A 20,347-nucleotide genomic window follows, 5' to 3' on the forward strand; every position below is an offset into this window, starting at 1 on the left:
TGTAATACTGTATTTGACGTAATAAGTGCCCTGGGCGCTCTCAAAATTAGAAATAGGAGGCTCTTATTAGAATATCATTTTGGTGAAAAAAACAGAGTTGAAAGATAAAATTCGTGGTTTATGCTGACAGCCTGAAATGTTTATCTACGACAGATATGTTTTTCCAGAATTTAATTCCCCATAATTAACGGTGCATATATCACACGAGTACGTATTATACGCGAATGAATAAGTCTTGTGTACATTGATCAATTGGAAGGGGTGCTAATTGGGATTGTTCACTAGCCAATATATTAGCAAATATCGCCGTGGGCGCTTATTACGTTGAATACGGTAACTAATGTTATGGCTTTGGAGAAGTGACTTGTATATCACTGATATACGGCCAAAGTAAGATACGCCATAGATAGAAAATATGCCATAGATCTAGGAATATGTCATAGATCATGGATGCGAGTCTTAAAATAAGCGACAGTGGCTTTGGTTCTTTAACAAGGAAAAAGTTACCTTCTTACATCTATACTGATCATCATTGTTCTCTGTTGGCAAGTGTATTTACTGCTTTGAGTCTAGATACACACACTGTGGAGTCACTTGAGCAAAATCTTTCAAACTTATAATTCAGGTGAAGAAAATTTATATAATAGTGAACTTTATTTTGCTTTTTAGAGCTGTTTCTTCAGTGTATCCAAATTGGTCGCTATAACTAAAGGTGACAATACTAAATGATGTCTAAAAGTCTTTGAAAGGCATTTAGAAGTGATACACATAAGGAAGAGAATTTATGGATGTCTTCTTTATTATTAGTGAGTGAGTGTGTATGGTTTTACACTGCTTTTAGCAATATTCCAGCAAAATCATGGCAGGGGACATGGGAAGATGGGCTTAACACATTGTACCCATGTGGGGAATCGAACCTGGGTCTTCGGCATGACGAGCCAAGCTTTAACCACTAGGCTACCCACTGCCACCTTTATTATGAGGAACAGAATCGTAACATCCTCATAATATAGAAGTTGACATCCATAAATTCTCTTCCTGGTATCTGCAGTGTTTGAAATTAAGCCTGAAACTCAGGGTCCTTGTTATAGACTTAAAGTCAACAGTGACACATTTAAGGGTCCCTAGATTCAAATACTATAGCAGCAGTCGTCCAGGACCATCTTTAATTTCGAACACTGTGTCTTCTTTGTTCAGGGGAAGAAAATAAATGCAGATGTTACGACTGCATTTTGTATGTAATTAATTGTGTCTACCAATATTCTGGTCTGTAAAGAATAGTAAAGGCCAGATATTATACAATCCAGCAAATTGAAAAGATGAAGTGTCAATCTCTTTATTTTGTTTATGTTTAACAGAATGAAAGGACAAATATTTGCTATATAGAGTAAAAGGAAATTGTTTAACACCGACATGATATTTTAGCATATATAGCAGTGAGTGAGTATGGTTTTACGCCGCTTTTAGCAATATTCCAGCAATATCACAGTGGAGGACACCAGAAATGGGCCTCACACATTGTACCCATGTAGGGAATGGAACCCAGGTTTTGGAGTGACAACTGAACGCTTTTACCACAGGGTTACCCCATTGCTCCAGCATATATAGCAACTGTTCTGTGGGACCAGTGATTTGTCTGTTGTCCTTGGCCTGGTGGACACCTGAAAAAATACATTGACAAACCCTGGTGTAGACTCCAAGCAGTGTCAACATTGGAGTCCAATATGTCTGAATCCGATGTCATTGGTACTTTCCTATACATTTGATGAAAGCTGGTATACACAATACGGCACAGGGCACAGACCACACCCACTCCTTCCTCCCTTAGGAAAATCAGCTGACTCCTTCATGTCAGACTCTACCGACTTCTGCTCCAAACTCAAGAACATCACCGACCCGGATCAAATCATCAGTTACGATGTAGTAGACCTCTTCACCAGAGGACCCATAGATGACACTCTGCAAATTCTTCGCCGCTGCATCACTCAAACTCCCCTTGAAACCAGCCTATCAGCCTTGCTTGACAGCGGTATAAGGATCTATACCGAAACGTCGCCTTTGCAGTAATTAAGAAGTTGTTATCCATAAATTGTGTCCTCTTTGCCACAACCACAGCAAACATTCGGCTGATTAGTGAAAACTCCTGCACTTTTTGCTTTCTGTGAATATTGTACACTCAGTTATACACAAGATATTCCGTTTTGAATTTTTTATCACAGGTTTACTAAATGAGTAATTTACCATCACCACTTGAAGCAGACACACACAAACTGGAACTTCAATATTAAGCACTTTCCTGTCAAGTCAGCCATTGTACAGCTGTATGAAATGTACACAACACTTTGCCACAATGTAAACACAAACAGTACCAATCCTCTGTCAACACATAATGCCACAGATCGGCAGGCACACTTGTTAGTATTCATTCCAGTCAAAATCCTGTAACTATCATTTATAGGCCTCATTCCACAAAGGGATCTTAGCGCTGCGACTGTCGTAAGCCTATGTTTAAGTATGGGAGATGATCATCTTAGCACTAAGATCAGTTGTGTAGCTACTGCTGCTTCTTTCCTTGGGTCTGTGTTTTCTTCACTAAGTTACTTGGTACTGTCCTCTTCACTGCCTTTCCCCTGTACTTGTTTACTCAACAGGTCACTCTGTTTTCCATGCCACCATGTTGAATGTATATTGTTGGATGTAGATAACCCATTTGGCACTTTTCCTCTTGCCAGAAACATGTTATAAGTATCCTTTGGGCATGTACATTTTTGGTTTTGATGATCCTTATTTGGGCAACTGAGAAAGATGAGTCATATATCATTCAGTACAGTATTGTAAGCAGTGTAGTTCAAACTTCTTGCTGTGGTATATCTGTATTGTAACCAGTGTAGTTCAAGGTACTTGCTGTGGAATATCTGTATTTGTAACCAGTGTCAATCACACTACTTGCTGTGGTATATCAGTATAAGAGGCTTCAGATGCAGGTGGCACCTCCACGTCCCCATCCCCGTCCATCTTCTTCTTCAGCTCATCCACTTCATGCTGCTCATATTTTGTTCGACTCTCAATCAAGCCCTCGACAACCTTTCTCATCTTAAATGTGGCTGTATGCCTCATTGCTCGACTTGCACAGTTAAGAGGCACTGTGGGTTTCTTGCTGTGACCAACTAGGACTCCAGTCAGTTGTTGCAGAACAAGATCTGCCGCAGTGTAAGTCCCCTGCAGCATCCCATCATCCATGTGACCACGGATATACTTCCACGCATCCTTCGTGCTACGCTTCTCAGGAACCTCAGAACCCTCCATCTCAGCTGAGTCTGAAGAGTCCTCCTCTGAGATCACTTCTTCTTCTTTCTTTTTTGGCGGTGGTGCTTGTGGTGGCGGAGGAGGTTTCTTTTTCTTCACGACAAATGGAATTGTGTTACCTGTTTCAGTCAGCTCATCTTCAGACTCAGAGTCATAGAAGACTTTCTTCTTGATTGGAGGATCAGTCTCAAGCCGTCTGAGGAAAATGTTGATCTTGTTCTGGATCACCTTGGTCTCCTTCTGGAGCTTCTCCTGGGTGAGTTGCTGGGGAGCTCCCTGGGAACGCCTCACACCAAAGCCCTGGGAGGTGCAGGTTAGTTCGGAATGAGGGCGAGATTTAACGGACATGGTGTCCTCGTTTTGGGATTTCCCAAATAGTATGGCCCGAAGGTCAATCTTTTCACTGGAATCAAAGTCATCATCACTTTCCTCTTCTGATGAACTGTCATGGTAGAAAGTTGGTCTTCTGTTCATGCCACCATAGTAGGTATATGATCGGTACATGTGTTCACCAGGATGTACTGAACTCCCTGTTTCACTTGAGACTATCAATTTATGGGGACTTTCAAAGGCAAACTTTACGTGCTGAGATGAACCTCTCTGTTTATCATGGGAGGAATTTCCTTCAAAGGTCTGACGTATAGTGGGAAAACGAGAATGACTGTCATGAGATCTGTCCCGAGAACCATAGCTACTTGATGTCAAAGGAGCAGATCGGGAAGCTGGCCATTTATGTCGAGACCGACCCTCTCGAACGTGAGATGAATCTACAGTCATGCTAGAACAGATGCTCTTGGCTGTTACAGCTCTCTCAGAATCTGGCCTCATCTTCTGTTGCCTGAGGGTACTCCGAGCCCTGGCCACGGCAGGTGTAATGGCAATATCACTGACAGCTTTTGCTCTCACAGGGTACCTCAATTTACGATCAAGGTAATGGGATTCAATGTTTGCCCCAAGTCGTCTCTCTGTCTTTGTTAGCTGAGTATCATCATAAGTAAAGTCTCGACGAGGTTCAATCCTCTTCCTCATCTCAATCTCATTTTTCCGCCTGTTGAGATCCAACAGCTTCACTTCATATCGTAGCCGACTTGTGTTCTCTTGGAGGTGGCGCAGACGACTGTCCTTCTCCCGCTCAAGCTGAGACCTCGCCATGTTGAAGTGGTTCTCACACACATTGTTCTTGACGCTGGTGAACTTCTCGGTAAGAGAGGACTTCTTGCCATAGTCCCCAATGGCCTCACTCTGCATCTCCTGGTATGGGTTGGACACCAGTTGCTCCGAGTCCATAATAAAATAGTTTCCTGGAACAGAAACAGGGATAGTTAGTACACATATAGATAAGTATCAACAAGGACAATGCTCCCAGGTCTGGTTTCCATTTCCCACCAATGTCTAGATGCTGTAACTAGTGCCCTGTGTGCTTATTAAACATTGGACATGTGAAGATCCGGGGTAGAATAGGTCTTCAGCAACCCTTGCTTGCCGTAAAAGGCAACTATGTTTGTCTTAAGAGGTGACTAACAGGATCGGGTGGTCAGGATTGCTGACTTGGTTGATGCATGTCATTGTATCCTAATTGTGGGGATTGATGCTCATGATTGGTCCAGACTCGATTATTTACAGACCACCTTCATATAGCTGTAAATGAGTGCGGCATTAAACAACTAACAAACAAACTTAGACATTGTCTCTGTGATATTTATGGTTTCCATTTGGTGAATTAAACCAATATGTGTTTCTAGTGTTTCAACTGACATTATCTGGAGCCCAACCTGAAACCTTTTTTCTTGTTTTTTTCAAGTTGAACCATAGCTTTTAGCACCATCATGGCTTGTCCGTATTTTATCCCACTAACGTTTAAATGGGATATATGGAGATAAGCTGGTTTATTATCTTCATTTGAAAATAGTCTTTCATTGACATTTTGCAAGTTATCTGACTGTAATGACATGACTCACCTATCCAATTTATGGATAGGCTTAGATAGGAAACACATAGTTGTTTTGGTTGGAGTGAGGTGGATGGGGCTTTAACTGCTAATCGATTTATAGGTACATCATTAAATTTGAGTGGACGGATTGTAGATATGTCGCTGTATTGGCTTCAGAGAATGTTTAGATAAATCCCTGCCATATCAAATCACAGGGTCATGGTTTGTACAAGATGCATCAAAGTTTGTTCAATACTTGTTATTGCTTGATATTCTCCCAAGTGGTAACCTACCCTCATGTCTTATCCCATCACTAGGTAGAGTCTCATTGAAGTCCCACTCATAGTCCATACTCCCATAGACCTGAGCATGTACCACAGTCCTCCATATTGGGTTACACGACTACATGTTGGTGAGCAGGACTGGCGGTCCTCACAGTCCCACGCCTGGCCACAAGCTGTGACCGCTGGAGCTTACTGAGAACTTACACCAACACAGGATTAGTGGAGACAGATTTACAAGTACAGCTTAGCTATAATGTTCTCCACTGAAGGATTAAGTCAAGTGCTACAGGTGCTTTATGTCGCCATGTGCTGACATATGTCACATGGAAATGTCAGCATGGTGGTGTACTCCTGAATCGGCAAGTGTATATGAGACTGGAATGTTTCACACAGCAGTCGGACATATGACTGCCATATCATGATGGCTTCCTGGAGAAGCTAGTGCCAGGTTGATGGTGTCATGGTTCAGTGACATCTGGTCAGCCAGATCAATGACGTCATGACCCTTTGATCCTGATCAGGCTGCTTAGTCAGTGGATGAAAGTGAGCATTAAGCTTGTGTTTGGAATTGGTCATAATAACTGTGATTGATCATTGGATCATCCTAACTGATTGATCGTCTAAACTGATCTGTTAGCGACATTTTGCTGCTGTTCAGTGAAGCTCAGTAAAACTGAATAACACTTGAAAATATAAACACAAATACCCTCTTCTGCACTTTATGTTTCAGAAAAGATACTGACCTCAGTTTCCTCGCTTTTTCTCTCCATGTCCTTAATGATAAGCAGAGATTAAATTTTCTCAAGAAAGAAAACTGTCTCAGGGTTGAGAGAGGGGAGAAAATTGTTTGTGTTGTGGAAAATTGTATTCGATTGCTTGGTCATTTGGACCTTCCAATCAATCTTCGATTATTCTAATAAAACGGAATGTTGCTAAATGCAACACAAAGGGTCCGTATCATAACCCCAATGTTAAGAACAAATTCAGGGTTAAAATAAGAGCAGCAGACCCAAGGGACCCAGGAGTGAGTGAGTTGGGTTTAACGCTGCTTTTAACAATATTTCAGTTATATCACGTTGGTCTGCTTAATGTGGGAGGAAAGCCCGAAGTGATGCAGGTCTAAGACTTTCATCACTTCGGTGAAACCAACGAGCATGGGTATGGTGCTGACAAACCTAGAAACATAATTAGTCAAACCGGGATTCGAACCCACAATCATAGGTTTCTGGCGTGCTCAAGGGACGCAACTCTGCAAGCCAATCGTGACGCCTTAGACGACTGGGCCACCCGTGCCCCCAAGTGACCCAGGATGTTCCTTAATGTCTAACACGTGTACTTGCTGTACTTGGGACCTAACTTGATGCAGAGTCCCCACTGGGATGTTATCAGGTGTAGTGTTATTGTCTGTACAAGTTAGAAGGATGCTTGTCGTACGGCAAGCATGTTACCCATGAAGATCCCGGGTAGAATAGGTCTTCAGCAATCCATGCTTGCCGTAAAACGTGACTATGCTTGTTGTAAGGGGCGACTAACGGGATCGGGTGGTCGGGATTGCTGACTTGATTGATGCATGTCATCGATCCCAATTACGTGGATCGATGCTCATGTTGTCAATCACTGGATTGTCTGTTGCACACTTGATTATTTACAGACTGCCGTCATATAGCTGGAATACTGCTGAATGCGGCATTAAACCAAAAAAAACAAAAAGGATGGGCAGATTGCTAGCTCTATTTCTCCAATTCTCCTTTTAATCTAGGACATAATACTGTATTCAGTGTATTAAGCGCCCTGCTCCCAAAAGTGAGCCTTGACCAACTCCTCGACCAATCTGTAGGTAATCTTTGTAAGCACCCCTGTGAATTTACATGAAAATTTTCACGACAGCCCATATTTTCTTTTGAATATTACACATTTGTTAACAGAAAACAGCAGTGCAGAAGGGGTGTATAATTGGGTATTTATTATTATCAAGTGACAAAAATCTTTGCCACCAGTCTGAAGACCGAGTCTAGTATAATTCTGTTTGATATAGTAAGCTCAGCTAATAATAATCCATATGATAACACTGAAAGCTACTGAAAATATTGCCAAGAGCACTATTCAGGCCAATAGACAAAACTTTTGACACAGACTGCGGTTAGACACAGCAACATGGCAGCAGTCCCAACTGTCAGTGTACTAAGAGACATTACAATCTTAACTATTCTGTAATCTGCTTCGGGTGTTTACCATCATCGTCTCTGTCTTGTGATAATCATTTCCTTTCACTATAAGTCCCTGTAACGACTGATCTGTTAGACAACCTATAAACCACTCATGGCAAATAAGGTAGTGTCAGTCTTGAGGCACACAGATCATACTAGTAATAGTGAGTGTTATATCACACGTGGATGAGCCTAACTACTATATCTCTTATACAACAGGCATACTCCAAACCTCTCTGGTTATAGATTGACTATTGAGATGGATGCCAGATACCGTCATTATTGAGATATTGGCCTTCTGACTGATAATTTTATTGTATTCAATAGCCAATATCTACACTCACAGATGTCAAGGGAAGTAGAGAGGATATGAGTTTAAGGGGTTCACTATTCAACTATGACATATTAGCTGGGACCAGGGGTGTTGGTGTGCTGGGGATTTATTTTTTTTAGACAAAATTGTGTTCCCAAAAGCTGAAAAATGTTTGTCCTCGGATTTTATTTGGACTTACGTAAATGTGTTTTGGGTCCATGAGGCCCCCAAGGCATAGACAGATGTTGTGTTGCTTATAAAATTATGAACAGATAATACTATGCTCACTGCATTTCAATGAGAATTTCAGAAAATATTTTCCTTGAATGCTTCTCATATATCAATATTCATCATAATTTTCAAATAAAATGTGGTCTTTTGTTCAGTAAGTAGCTTAGTGAATCAATGGTACTTACATTTTCACTATTAATTAGTGTTTAGTGTAACATTAATAAAAGCAAAAATGTAAGGTAAAATCAATATTTTTTACTTAGCGTGCAACTTGTATCATGTGTATCGGAAGTAAAAATCCACTGATGCATTGTCCCGGTAATAATTAATTCTGTAGTAGGTTTCTCTTTGTGTTTTTTTAAGATAAGAAAAAGAAGGTATAACTTTCCTTGAATCATATTCCCATATTCTTTGAAATGAATAAGACAGCTGTAATATCATTGAAATGTAAATATTTAACTCAGAATTATTTTCCATTTACATAGCAAAAATGTTGGTGACGTAATGTAAATATTGTCTCCATGGCCAACTAAGTCATTGACTCCGTGGTGTTGACAGTGAGCTATTTCGATGGTGGACACTTTCTCAGCACTCAGGTTTAAATGGTTTAGCAAACACTTTAAACCCCATCCAGCCCTCCATCTGTCACCGAGGATAATGACAGTCAATACAGTATACAAGAATAGAGATCCTCTCAAATCGCACATTGATTGTGGAGTGGACCATGCTCCGGTCTCACCTCACACTAGCAGAGCACTGATCCTGGTGCTGAATAATATGGCCAGTGTCAACCAAGTGAATTGTTACAACAAACACTGGTCAGTGGGGCAAGAGTGACCCTCTTTGCTTGTCTGGACAGCCGGGAGAACTGCCTGGGGGAGGTATGGGGGCAGGGGTGGTATTGTTGTAGTCTATTGTGTGTCTCACCACCCCTCACTGCCTGGGAGCTAGGCGCCTGGTCCGTCCGTCATCAGTGGTCTTTGTGTGTCGCCTGAAAGCTGTGTGGGTCTTGCTTGCTGTACATTGCCTCCTGGCTTTGTTATTCCTATACTGTTTGCATGGGTGTAAGGCTCCAGTACAAAGCTGACCTTTCCAAGTTAACCATGAGTTATTTGGTGCAGATATTATATTTTATAACTTGTCTTGGGCACGTCTGCTTCATTTGAAGGTGGCGCACTTTATGAGGTCATGTGACGCTGGGTGCACAGTTTTTATGACCCATTAAAATATTATTCTATCACGAACTTTAAGCCTACCACAAAAGAATATTGTCATGAAAATTGAATTATTCTTTATTGGATCAGCATTGCTTGTGTACGTCTGCTTCATTTGAAGGTAGCGCACTTTATGAGTTTATGTGACACTGAGTTCACAGTTTTTATGAGCCATTAAAATTTTAAGTATCATTTCTACCCAAATTTAAGCCTACCAAAAAAGAAAGTTGTCATGAAAATTGAAATATTCAGTATTGGTTCAGCAATGATTATAATGTTATAGACAGATTTTTTAAAGTAAGAATGAAAGTCAAAAGTTCTTAGGAACTAATGTTAAACATCAAAAGACCAGACGCGGGTACAGTGGTTTTTAAAAAGATTGGTTCATTTCTGGATGTGACAATTCCTGTTCAGTAAACATGTAAAAAAAAATTATAAATATATCATCAAATGAGTTAGTAATAGTAATGTTATATGTTTACTTTTCATATACCCAATTACTGACAACATTCCTGAATGAATAAATGTTGAGCATGCGCACCCCTGCACCCCAGGAGGTATGAAAGATTTAGGGGGTAATAGGGTGAAATATGAAGCAGAAAATATCATGACCCCTCATGGAGCCCCATAATTCCAAACACTGGTGAGGTGACACATCTGTGGAATAGATTATTCATACCCTTGTATACCTGGTATAAATGTAAGAGTGAATATTATCCTACCCTATTTATTATCCCGGGGATGAAACTCTCTAGTGTCAGGATGATTCTCCCTGGTGAATTTGAACCCCTTCCAGTGTAACACTAAGGTAGGATACTATACTCTAGAGTATCCCGGGGATGAAATTCTCTAGTGTCAGGATGATTCTCCCTAGTGAATTTGAACCCATACAGTGTAACACTAAGGTAGGATACTATACTCTAGAGTATCCCGGGGATGAAATTCTCTAGTGTCAGGATGATTCTCCCAGTGAATTTGAACCCATACCAGTGTAACACTAAGGTAGGATACTATACTCTAGAGTATCCCGGGGATGAAATTCTCTAGTGTCAGGATGATTCTCCCAGTGAATTTGAACCCATACCAGTGTAACACTAAGGTAGGATACTATACTCTAGAGTAAAACTTCTCCCAGGATAATATTTAGGTAGGATATAATCCTTGCTTACATATACATTAATCCAGCCAGGAATACAGCTACATTTATATTAGTTGAAGGTAGTCCAGGCTTGGGTATCGTTAATCAAGGCTTGAGACAGTTAATGTATTGCCACTATAATTTTGCTACACAATTCACATGTTGGTAACTAAAATATTGTATAAATAAATCCTTTAGGTATGTATACATACTAACCAATCAAAAGCACTGATAAGGAACTTGAGGGTTTGAGACATCACTCCTGCCTAGTTTCTAATATCAGTAAATCAAATATATACCCACGATATGTATCAACCATAATGCTTCAATTCAACACGTGTGGGGATTCTGGGTAGACAAAGGTGCCCAGCAACCTATGCTTGTTGTCAGAGGCGACTGGATCTGGTTGTCATGCTTGGTGCCCTGCACGTCATCAGATCCCAATTCCGATGCTCATGATGTCAATCACTGGATGACCCGTGAAGATCCCGGGTAGAATAGGTCTTCAGCAACCCATGCATGCCGTAAAAGGCGACTATGCTTGTCCTAAAAGGTGACGAACGGGATCGGGTGGTCAGGCTTGCTGACTTGGTTGAATCAGGTCATTGTATCCCAATTGCATTATTTGATGGTCATGATGTCAATCACTGGATTGTCTGGTCCAGACTTGATTATCTACAGACTGCTGTCATATAGCTGGACTTTTGCTGAGTGCAGCGTTAAACAACAAACAAAGAAACAAACAATCACTGGATTGTCTGTTGCACACTTGAGCTGTCATATAGCTGGAATATTGCTGAGTGTGGCATCAAACAACAGACAAACAAAATCCAAAGGAGTGGTGAGATTGGGTAAAGTATGAGTCCTTCTTGTCAAAGTCCCATGAAACATTTACATTAATATCAACATTACCTCATTTACGTGGCTTCCATCATGTACAACACCAGTATTTAGAATGTCAGAAATAACAACACATGATCCACTGCCATGATGACGAACTGGCACCAGCTCATGTCAGATGGCACAAAGGAAAGCTTACAAAATGGGACACTTTCACAAACTGAGATCAAACGCTAAGTGTTTTCCTGTATTTAGATGCAAGTGATCTGCCATACATACCAATTTGTTGCGTGATCATGTTGATCGTTCTATCAAACTTCACTAGGAAGGTGGGATAAATTTCCAAAAAGGGTTTCAAATCAGCCGCCCAGGTATTTGATCTTCACCGATGATCCTTTATCACAAGAACCTACAAGCACCGGAGAAGTCGACCATCTTGATAATTAACATTCAACAGTTTGTTCTCCTGAAAAGTTCATCATTGATAGTTGCACCAGTGTCAAATGTCTTGAGCCTGGTACATCTCGACCATTACTGTCTAAACTGTAAAGTATATGGGACTATCAACCAAGCATAACTGACGATCTCATCCCCGTCATGTCCAGTCCAAATCTGTGTATCGCATATCATTATCCCTGGTTGAATAAAAACTCATACACTTAGTCATTATCCACATTGAAGATCGCCCATGAGTTTGTCTGTGGTATCAGATGAATCTCCAATTCCTTTTGAAATATTAAATTTTCTATCACTTCAACTAGTTTAGCTGATAAACCACTTTAGTCCGACAGGTATGCAGAGTTTGGTAAGTGATTAAAGAGATAGCCAGACAGTTAATGTTTTGCAGTGTTGCTGTCCATTCCTATTTTTTAGAGTCGTCAAACACAACAAAACTGTTGACAGTGCTTTGTAGGTAGGAGTCGCCTGATCCAAATGCGTTTGTTAATAAGCTGGGATTAATGATTTCCAATACTTTGATTGTCAAGTTTGACAGAATTTTTGACATAATCCGCTCTTAACTGCACATACTTGAGTTGTTAGAAACAGCTTTGTCTAAAGGGGCAGCTTCACGAGTGTCATACACGCTTTAATCTTTGCTGTACCTGGCCTGTTACTAGTTACAAAAAGTTTATACTTATTTCTCCTGCTTAAACTTGTCGCATGATTTCTTCACCATGCTCCAGGTATTGGTATCTCGTGGTCACAGTTCATAAATAATCAATGATTACGGCAACTCAGTACTGGCATTGTGGAGGGAGTGTTTGTTTCATAGCTAACTGAGCATCGGCTGAATGGAGGTCATATTACAGGTGAATAGGACCGGGGATTGTGTGTCAGTGGGGGTTTAATGTCCCGTCACTGGTTTGGCGGCTGCATGGATGTGGAATATCCGTGATAGAGCATTCACAATAGGAATAAATACCTGGGTGTCTCATTACACGCAGTGTAAATGGGAAGCATACTAGTCTGTCATACAGACCCTGAAACAAATATATCCAATACAGCCCATGCAAGTCTATAATGTTTGGCAAGTCTAGATTACTGCAGTATCTGAAAATGAAGAAAGTCTCTGGGCTCCTTTTTATTATATTATATAACTATAAGTTAGCAACTGTTTTTCTGTAAAATATGTTCATTTCAGAGACTAGATGTTAGTCTGGGAATATTCTTGAGACTGGTTTTATTTATTGTTTAACACCGCACTCAGCAATAAAAATATTCCAGTTATATGACGGCAGTCTGTAAATAATTAAGTCTGGACCAGACAAGCCAGTGATTTACATCATGATCATCGATCCACACAATTGGGATACAATGACATGCATCAACCAAGTCAGTGAGTCGGGCCATCCGATCTTGAGACTGGTGATAGGTTGTGTTTAGTTGGTATGATCTGTAATGATCATTTCTTGTCTTGCGTTGGTCAAGATGATCAGTTGTTGAAATTGTTAACATCATCGTTATTGTTGAGATAGAAATGATGATTATTATATTTATAATTTGCAGTGACTGAGTGTTAAATTTGAGAAGGTCCTGGTTTGCTGCTACAGTATTTGAATCTGGGAAACCCCTTAATTCAAACTTTTAACATTAGGGTTGTGACAAGGACACCTTGACGTTCATGCTTAATTTGGAATATGTGTGAAATGTGTGAAACTCATTGCTGGTGTCCCCTGAATTGATATTGCTGGAATATTTTTTAAATATTGTTAAATTTTCCTCATCTAGACACTGCTGATATAGCAGCACAGTACACAGTACAACATTCTACCATCTGGCAGTCACTCCAGAATCCAACTACTCATATTTGTAGCACTCATCTGTTAAAATCAAGAATCAAGTCTGAACCAGACAGTTCAATGAACAATATTGTGAGCAACAAATCAGGCCTTCGGTGGTATGAGGACATGCTATCAACCAAGTCACCGAGTCTGGATATCCAATCCATTTGGTTGCCTGTTTACCACCAGGATAGGTTGCTGGGGACCTATTCTAACCCAGAACCCAAGTGGATCCCCATCATGATATGACTGAGAGATTCACTACATCAATGCATTGCCCACTGTTGATCAGATTGATAATTGAAGTTAATGCAGGTTCGTTAACAGTGACAGACTACGTAGGACCAAATCATGATTGGGGAAGATGGATTTTACCTTGACATGGAAACATGTCCTTAAGACCTACCTTGTTGTGTGATATTTACAGACATGGTGGTATGTTAGTCCATGGTGGTTCCTTGTGTTTCTTAGTGTTTCCTAGTGTTCCCGATGAACTCACACATACAGTCGTCCCCACCGGTTCTGTAGCAATATGGGACCTCATTCCCTTGTTCCTCTCTGGAGGCTAGTTAGGTCATAGGCACACAGTTTCGATCAAATGAATGACCCCAAAAATTACTTGTTTCTGGTAACCTAAGCAAGCCATCTTCTCAATTATGATCCTTGTTTTTGTATTATATCTATAACTAGTAATCATTAAGACTCTTGAAAAAAACTGAAAATAATTAATAAAAATATTTTATGACTACATGTCAGTAGAGACAACAATATTTATTTGTGGAGTCTTAGCTTTGTTTACTGTTATGATGAAAATAGGCAGCATTGCCCATTGGTAGTGATTGTTGTGCGATTAATGTCAATGCTGTCACCTTGACAAGAGAATGTTGTATCAGCTGTATTTGCCTTGGACACCAATGATTAAAGGATTTTATTGCGTTCAGTGTTGGATGACCCATTGTCCACACACTTACAGCCTTACATGACGCTGTGATAGTGAGCAGTCATCCATCACAAGAACACCTCTGTCAGCTGCAGCTCAAACAAAACTTTTGTAATTAATATTGAATCAGCTGAGCTAGAATTTCACGAATCAGATCAATTGTGCCTTTGATGATATTAATGTTATATATTTGTTTTGTGAAAATGTCTTGCAAGCAAAGAGTAATAAATGCACACCACCGCAACTATACACCTGACTGGGATGAACACCTCAACTATACACCTGACTGGGATGAACACCTCAACTATACACCTGACTGGGATGAACACCTCAACTATTCACCTGACAGTGATGAACACCTCAACTATACACCTGACTGGGATGAACACCTCAACTTATAATAAATACACTTGACTGTGATGAACACCTCAACTATACACCTAACTGTGATGAACACCTCAACTATTCTTGACAGTGAGACACACTGTGACATCTTTATTCCAGTTTTACATAGATGTGGCACTTTGAAACTAGATGACATCCTACGTTTAACCCAAGAAACAAATGGTTTAGTGATGAGTATGGCATGTTTTGGCCAAAAATATTAACCTCAAGCCACATCAATTTATTTGCAAGAAGATATTTTCATACCACATTTCCATTTTGATAAATATTTAATGATAAAACACTTCATAAAAAATTGTTCTTTCAGCAGTGACCATACACAATTATATATATTCATATTCAGAATCTAAAACTAGATACATACACCTGCATACATATTTTAATAGTGAAAGTATTACCTTATCACTGAATAGAAAACAAACAGAACGTGTTAGGGTCTGCATCATTTTCCTTTTGAGTTAGGATAGGCAGACATTGAGTGTGTTATATTGCCTAATGTGCTGCCAGTTCTTTATGTAAATGTTGTATCTATTCTGACCCAGTAGACAGGACGCAGGGTGAATGGCCACAGTCAGAAGATGGACCTTATTCAAGACGTAAGCTGAATGGGAGAAATCCCGCTGCCCAGACAGATGAATCGGCCATTGATCTGCTATTGATTCGCGTCGTGTTAATGGGCCACTGAATAAAAACTTTTTTTATTTTTACTTGTCTATTTGTGGAACAACAGAAATGTCAGAGTAGTAGAAAAAGCAGAAAGCATTGCGAGAAATGGTGAGAAAACTAGAACCTTTGAAGAAAAATGATCAGCAAGACAAACCTTTTGTAGAGAAACTGTTTTAGGTTTTACTTGCAGTTGTGTTTTGTTGTGTTAGATTCACTGTGGTGGGCTTCTTAGAATATTTTGTGTTGAACATGTTTCTCTTTAAAGGCCGAAAAATAGTTTTGAAATATATTTATGTTTTTTTTAGAAAGGTCAATGCTGAAATGAAAAGCATTTCTAGAATAGTAGAAGGGAATGTATTTTGACTAAACAAATAACCAATAATCACTTTGGCATATTATGTTATGTATTATTTTATTTTTTAAATTACTGAATTCGCTCTAAGATGTGCCCAAGGTGCCTAGACATTTGTGGGGTGGGACATATTGAGCTGAACATAGCAAGTTAAGTTGGTTGTCGGTGATTGAGCAGTAGTAAACAAACTAGGTTCAAATGTTGGTGATGCTACATTTGTTTAGTTACTGGTTACTAGGCAGTTATATACCCCTCTTACACTGCAGCTTTCTGTAAAAAATCTCAAATATACACCAGAAAATATGGACTGTTAAGTAAATGTTTGGTCCTAGTAAAGCGCTTATCAAAATATTCCTTAGATTGGTCTAGAAATTGTTCACGGGGTGCTTGTTTAGCAGGGCGTTATGTTGCAAATACAGTATACCTTGTTATGGCTTTAGGTCGTGTTGATGTAAAGATAATGTCAGTCCTTACAAAACAATTTGTTTCAAATAGAAACTAGGATCTTTTTTAGGTTAGCCTGTTGAGAAATTTGCAATTTGCTATCCTGATGAATATTTAATTGTTGAAATTCAACATTAGATTCAACCAGTGTTTGAAATAATTTGAAAGCCCAACAAGACAGTAAGGCCGGTGACCCATAAGTGTTGCCTGCTATCTTCAAAGTTACCTGCCTGCATTCAGACATATTGAAAAATCACAGAAAAAATGTGAGACAAATCATGTCTTGATTTGGTTGAAATAATGCAAAGAACTAACTACTTGAGAATGACAAGAGTCATCAGAAGGGGCAAATCTCCCAGGCCGCCACAATAACGAAAGGCACAACTTCACCCCCTGGTTAATACATGTACCAAGTTTGGATGAAAAATCATTCACAGTTTTCAAATTATGCTCTGGAAACGAAAAACGGACAGACAGACCAGATAATGACTATAATTAATCTGAATAAATGTGACTACATAAGTAGTTTTAAAATCATCTGCCAGACAGACAGGCAGGTAGCGGAAAATTTTATGTAGCCCGACAAAAAAATTACCAGCCCTGGGCTGGCGGGCAGGCCCTTATTTCAGGTGGCCCATACCTGTGCTCGTGGGTTTCACCAAAGTGAAAAACGTCTGAGACCTGCATCACTTCGGGCTTTCCTCCCACATTAAGCTGACACGCCGTGATATAACTGGAATACTGTTAAAAGCGGCGTTAAACCCAACTCACTCACTCACTCCAAATTCAGGGGGGTCTTGATGATTTCTCCAAATCAATCGGGTAGTCACCATTGTTCATATCCAACTGTTCCACAGCTCAATTCAGACTAGTGGTTTATGTAAAATAACTACACTTTAGGGCTGGGATGGGTAACTCGGGTCGGATGGGTACTGAGTAGGACCCGGGTACCCACAGGTCTACCTGGGCCTTTGTGGTTAGTCTCAAAATGTATTGTTTCATGGCAAATATTATCGAGAACTCCATGGTTACACAACAAATCACTGTGTTTGATTTTCTTTCTGACAAGGCATTCTTTCCTTCTGACTGTTATATATTTGAATAGAGATGAAGCTTCTGTCAACTTCAGTGTATGCATGATCAGATTGTGTTATACATATATCTAAATACCTTTTGCCAGACATTTTGTACCCATCTCTTGAAACCTACAGTGGGTACCAGGGTAGGGGTAAAAGGGGGTTGCTTACCCGGGCAGTAAATTGGACTCGTCCCAGCCCTACTTGGATTAGGATGAAAATAAAGAGTCCTTCTAGATTTTTACTTGTCTTGGTCTAACAGACAAGTGGCCATTGTCTATCCCTGAGCCTATGGTACTAGAAACTAGGACCCCTGAAACTTCGAACTTTAGGACAATGACTTTCATGCTAACCATATTCGACAAAAAAAGGCGCCCCACTCTTATGAGCGCCCACAGCGATATTTGCTAATATATTGGCAAGTGAACAATCCCAGTTAGCACCCCTTCCAATTGATCAATGTACACAAGACTTATTTATTCGTGTATAATACGCACTCGTGTGTTATATGTACCCTTAATTATTGGCAATTAAATTCCGGAAAAATTTATCTGTCGTCTATAAACATTTCAGGCTGTCAGCATAAACCACAAAATTTACGATCTTTACGGGTTTTTTCACCCAAATAATATTCTAACAAGAGCCCCTGTTTCTAATTTTGAGAGCGCCCTGGGCGCTTATTACGTTGAATATGGTAATTTCAAAACACTGTAATCTATACAACCTGCTATATCATGCTATTTTGTTTTGTTACAAGTCTGTAAGGAAACCTTTTTATTAAACAAAAACTGTAGCACTGGTACGTCTCTGAATGTCTAGTGATGCATAACTATGAATGTCAAACCCTGTGTTCAGCTTTCATTACAAAACACTTGAAATATTGTAGTGACAAAGTACTTGTATGAGCCTGAAACACAAGATTTGTGCCAATACCATTCCAGGATTAATTCTGATGACTTAGGCCATAACAAGTTGATGACTAGTTCTTCTGAATAATCACCCCTTCACTGAACACCCAACCCCAATTTTGTTTTATTATTAATTATGGATCAGGAATAGATTGTGAGGTACTTTGTCAATACTTTGCCTAAAACTTGTGTGTGGATGAAATAATTTCTAAGGCTAAAAAAAATAGATAAAAATGTTTAATTGGTATTTCTTTACTTCATGAGGAATGAACATCAGACAAGAGCAATCATACAAATATTTCTGTCTTAGAAATCACGTTCTGTTGTCATTTCCAGAAATTAAATTAAAAAACAAAATTGCTTTGTGTATTCTAAAATGGGGAAATAAACTCCGCAGAACAAATAATTAATTGGGAGTGGCTGTACGGAATATTTATGGTGATATGTAAGCCCCAAACTGCCCTCAGGCACAGCTGTCCAAGTTGATACTGTCTGACAATACCAGTAATGGATTTGTCATGTCAAGATTAGTCCGGACTGGACTGAAATATGTTAATCAAAGCCAGGTTAGTTTATGTCAAATAGTTGCTTTAATAGGGGTGCATTTTTAAATATGTTTTGTACCTGACCGAGTAGATGGCAAGTTAGCAGAGTTAGAGGCAACACATGCAGTACTGAATGTCATTGAGTCAAACCAATATAGAGTCTTACCTGATTGCTCGATTGGAGAAATGACCGAATCGGATGCCGCCAAAAACGGAAACAGCGACATTTTGAAATTACAATATAAACTAATAAAAAAAATTGAAAAAAGTCCAGTTTGTGAGATTTTACATGTTGAAGAATTCCAGCGCCAGAGTGTGTACATGCATGGCGATAATTTACGTCTACTAAAGTGTCTACAGAACGAAGATTGCCGTCAGTGCCAGTGTCCCACCCGCAGAGCTACGGACTTCCACACACGTATCCCTCCCTGGTTGTCTATAGCATTAACTGTACCTAGAAACATGTCAATCAAGGCAAGCTAAACAGCTTCATGCCCACGTTATCAGCAACAGGTGATAATGATTAATAAATCTTAATTTATTAATTTTTTCCACCAAATTCTGATTGAAGTTGTTTACCATCTTGAGTGGTTTATTGAGGTGGTGTCTTGGATGGCAGCTTGTAACAGTTATGACTGGGAACAAAGGAGTCTGTTGACATGGAACGGCCACTGTTGTCGGTATATGGGAGGGGATATGTACCGCTTAGGACAAAGATAATCCCTGCCTTATCAGCCCCAACATCACGTCACTGGGGGAACTGGCTGAGATATGATTATTGATATGCTGTTGGGGTTCACACTGATCAAGGTATGACAGACCGGATCATACGCTGTCATTTTCTGAATGTCATTTACAATGTTAATCTTGCCAGGAGATCTAATTAAAAATTAATCATCTGTGTATTGTTAGTGGAATGTTTTGTTGAGGGGAATAGGTAGAGCTTTGTCACAGGGGAGAAAATTATCCATGTGGAAAACCGGTATTGTGTACTTGGAATATTTCTCATCTTTTCTCATGGCACAAGTCATAAGGCTAATGATTACTGTTAGTATGTGTGATAGGTGCTGGATAAGGCAGACATGACATCATCAATGTTGATAGCCGCGTTATCAGGGTACTGTGTACCGATACTATCTATGTACCATCTGTTTGAGGTGGGTAGATTTCGTCAGCATTCAGTCATCATCTTGCAAAAACAACCAGAGCAAATGTTTTTTTGTTTGTCTTTTTGTTTCTTTGTTTAACTCCACACTCAGCAAAATT

General features: G+C 39.7%; 2 protein-coding genes across 3 annotated transcripts in view; one reads left to right on the forward strand and one right to left on the reverse strand.

Moving 5' to 3' along the window:
• LOC124137573 (RING finger and SPRY domain-containing protein 1-like) overlaps nt 1–20,347 on the forward strand; it is a 67,635-nt gene that overhangs the window by 27,246 nt on the left and 20,042 nt on the right. The gene's annotated exons all lie outside the window — the stretch shown is intronic.
• LOC124137574 lies at nt 960–19,465 on the reverse strand. 2 transcript variants are annotated; one of them, XM_046503936.2, is made up of 2 exons: nt 19,248–19,465; nt 960–4,607 (listed from the first exon to the last, which is right to left on the reverse strand). In XM_046503936.2, the coding sequence occupies exons 1-2, from the start codon at nt 19,402–19,404 to the stop codon at nt 2,938–2,940; spliced, it is 1,827 nt and encodes a 608-aa protein (XP_046359892.2). In that variant the 5' UTR covers nt 19,405–19,465; the 3' UTR covers nt 960–2,937. The 2 variants fall into 2 exon arrangements, with proteins under 2 accessions (XP_046359892.2, XP_046359893.2); XM_046503937.2 differs by lacking the exon at nt 19,248–19,465 and adding an exon at nt 11,743–12,598.

The sequence above is a fragment of the Haliotis rufescens genome, unplaced genomic scaffold, assembly GCF_023055435.1.
Source record: "Haliotis rufescens isolate VD_foot unplaced genomic scaffold, xgHalRufe1.0.p SCAF_19, whole genome shotgun sequence".
Lineage (NCBI taxonomy): Eukaryota > Metazoa > Mollusca > Gastropoda > Lepetellida > Haliotidae > Haliotis > Haliotis rufescens.

Bases quoted from the DNA above. Each gene is read 5' to 3' on its own strand.
- LOC124137574 (XM_046503936.2), bottom strand. From the start codon at position 19,404: ATGTACACACTCTGGCGCTGGAATTCTTCAACATGTAAAATCTCACAA. The intron at 4,608-19,247 runs GTAAGACTCTAT...TTTCTGTTCCAG, and splicing joins TTCTCCAATCGAGCAATCAG to GAAACTATTTTATTATGGAC.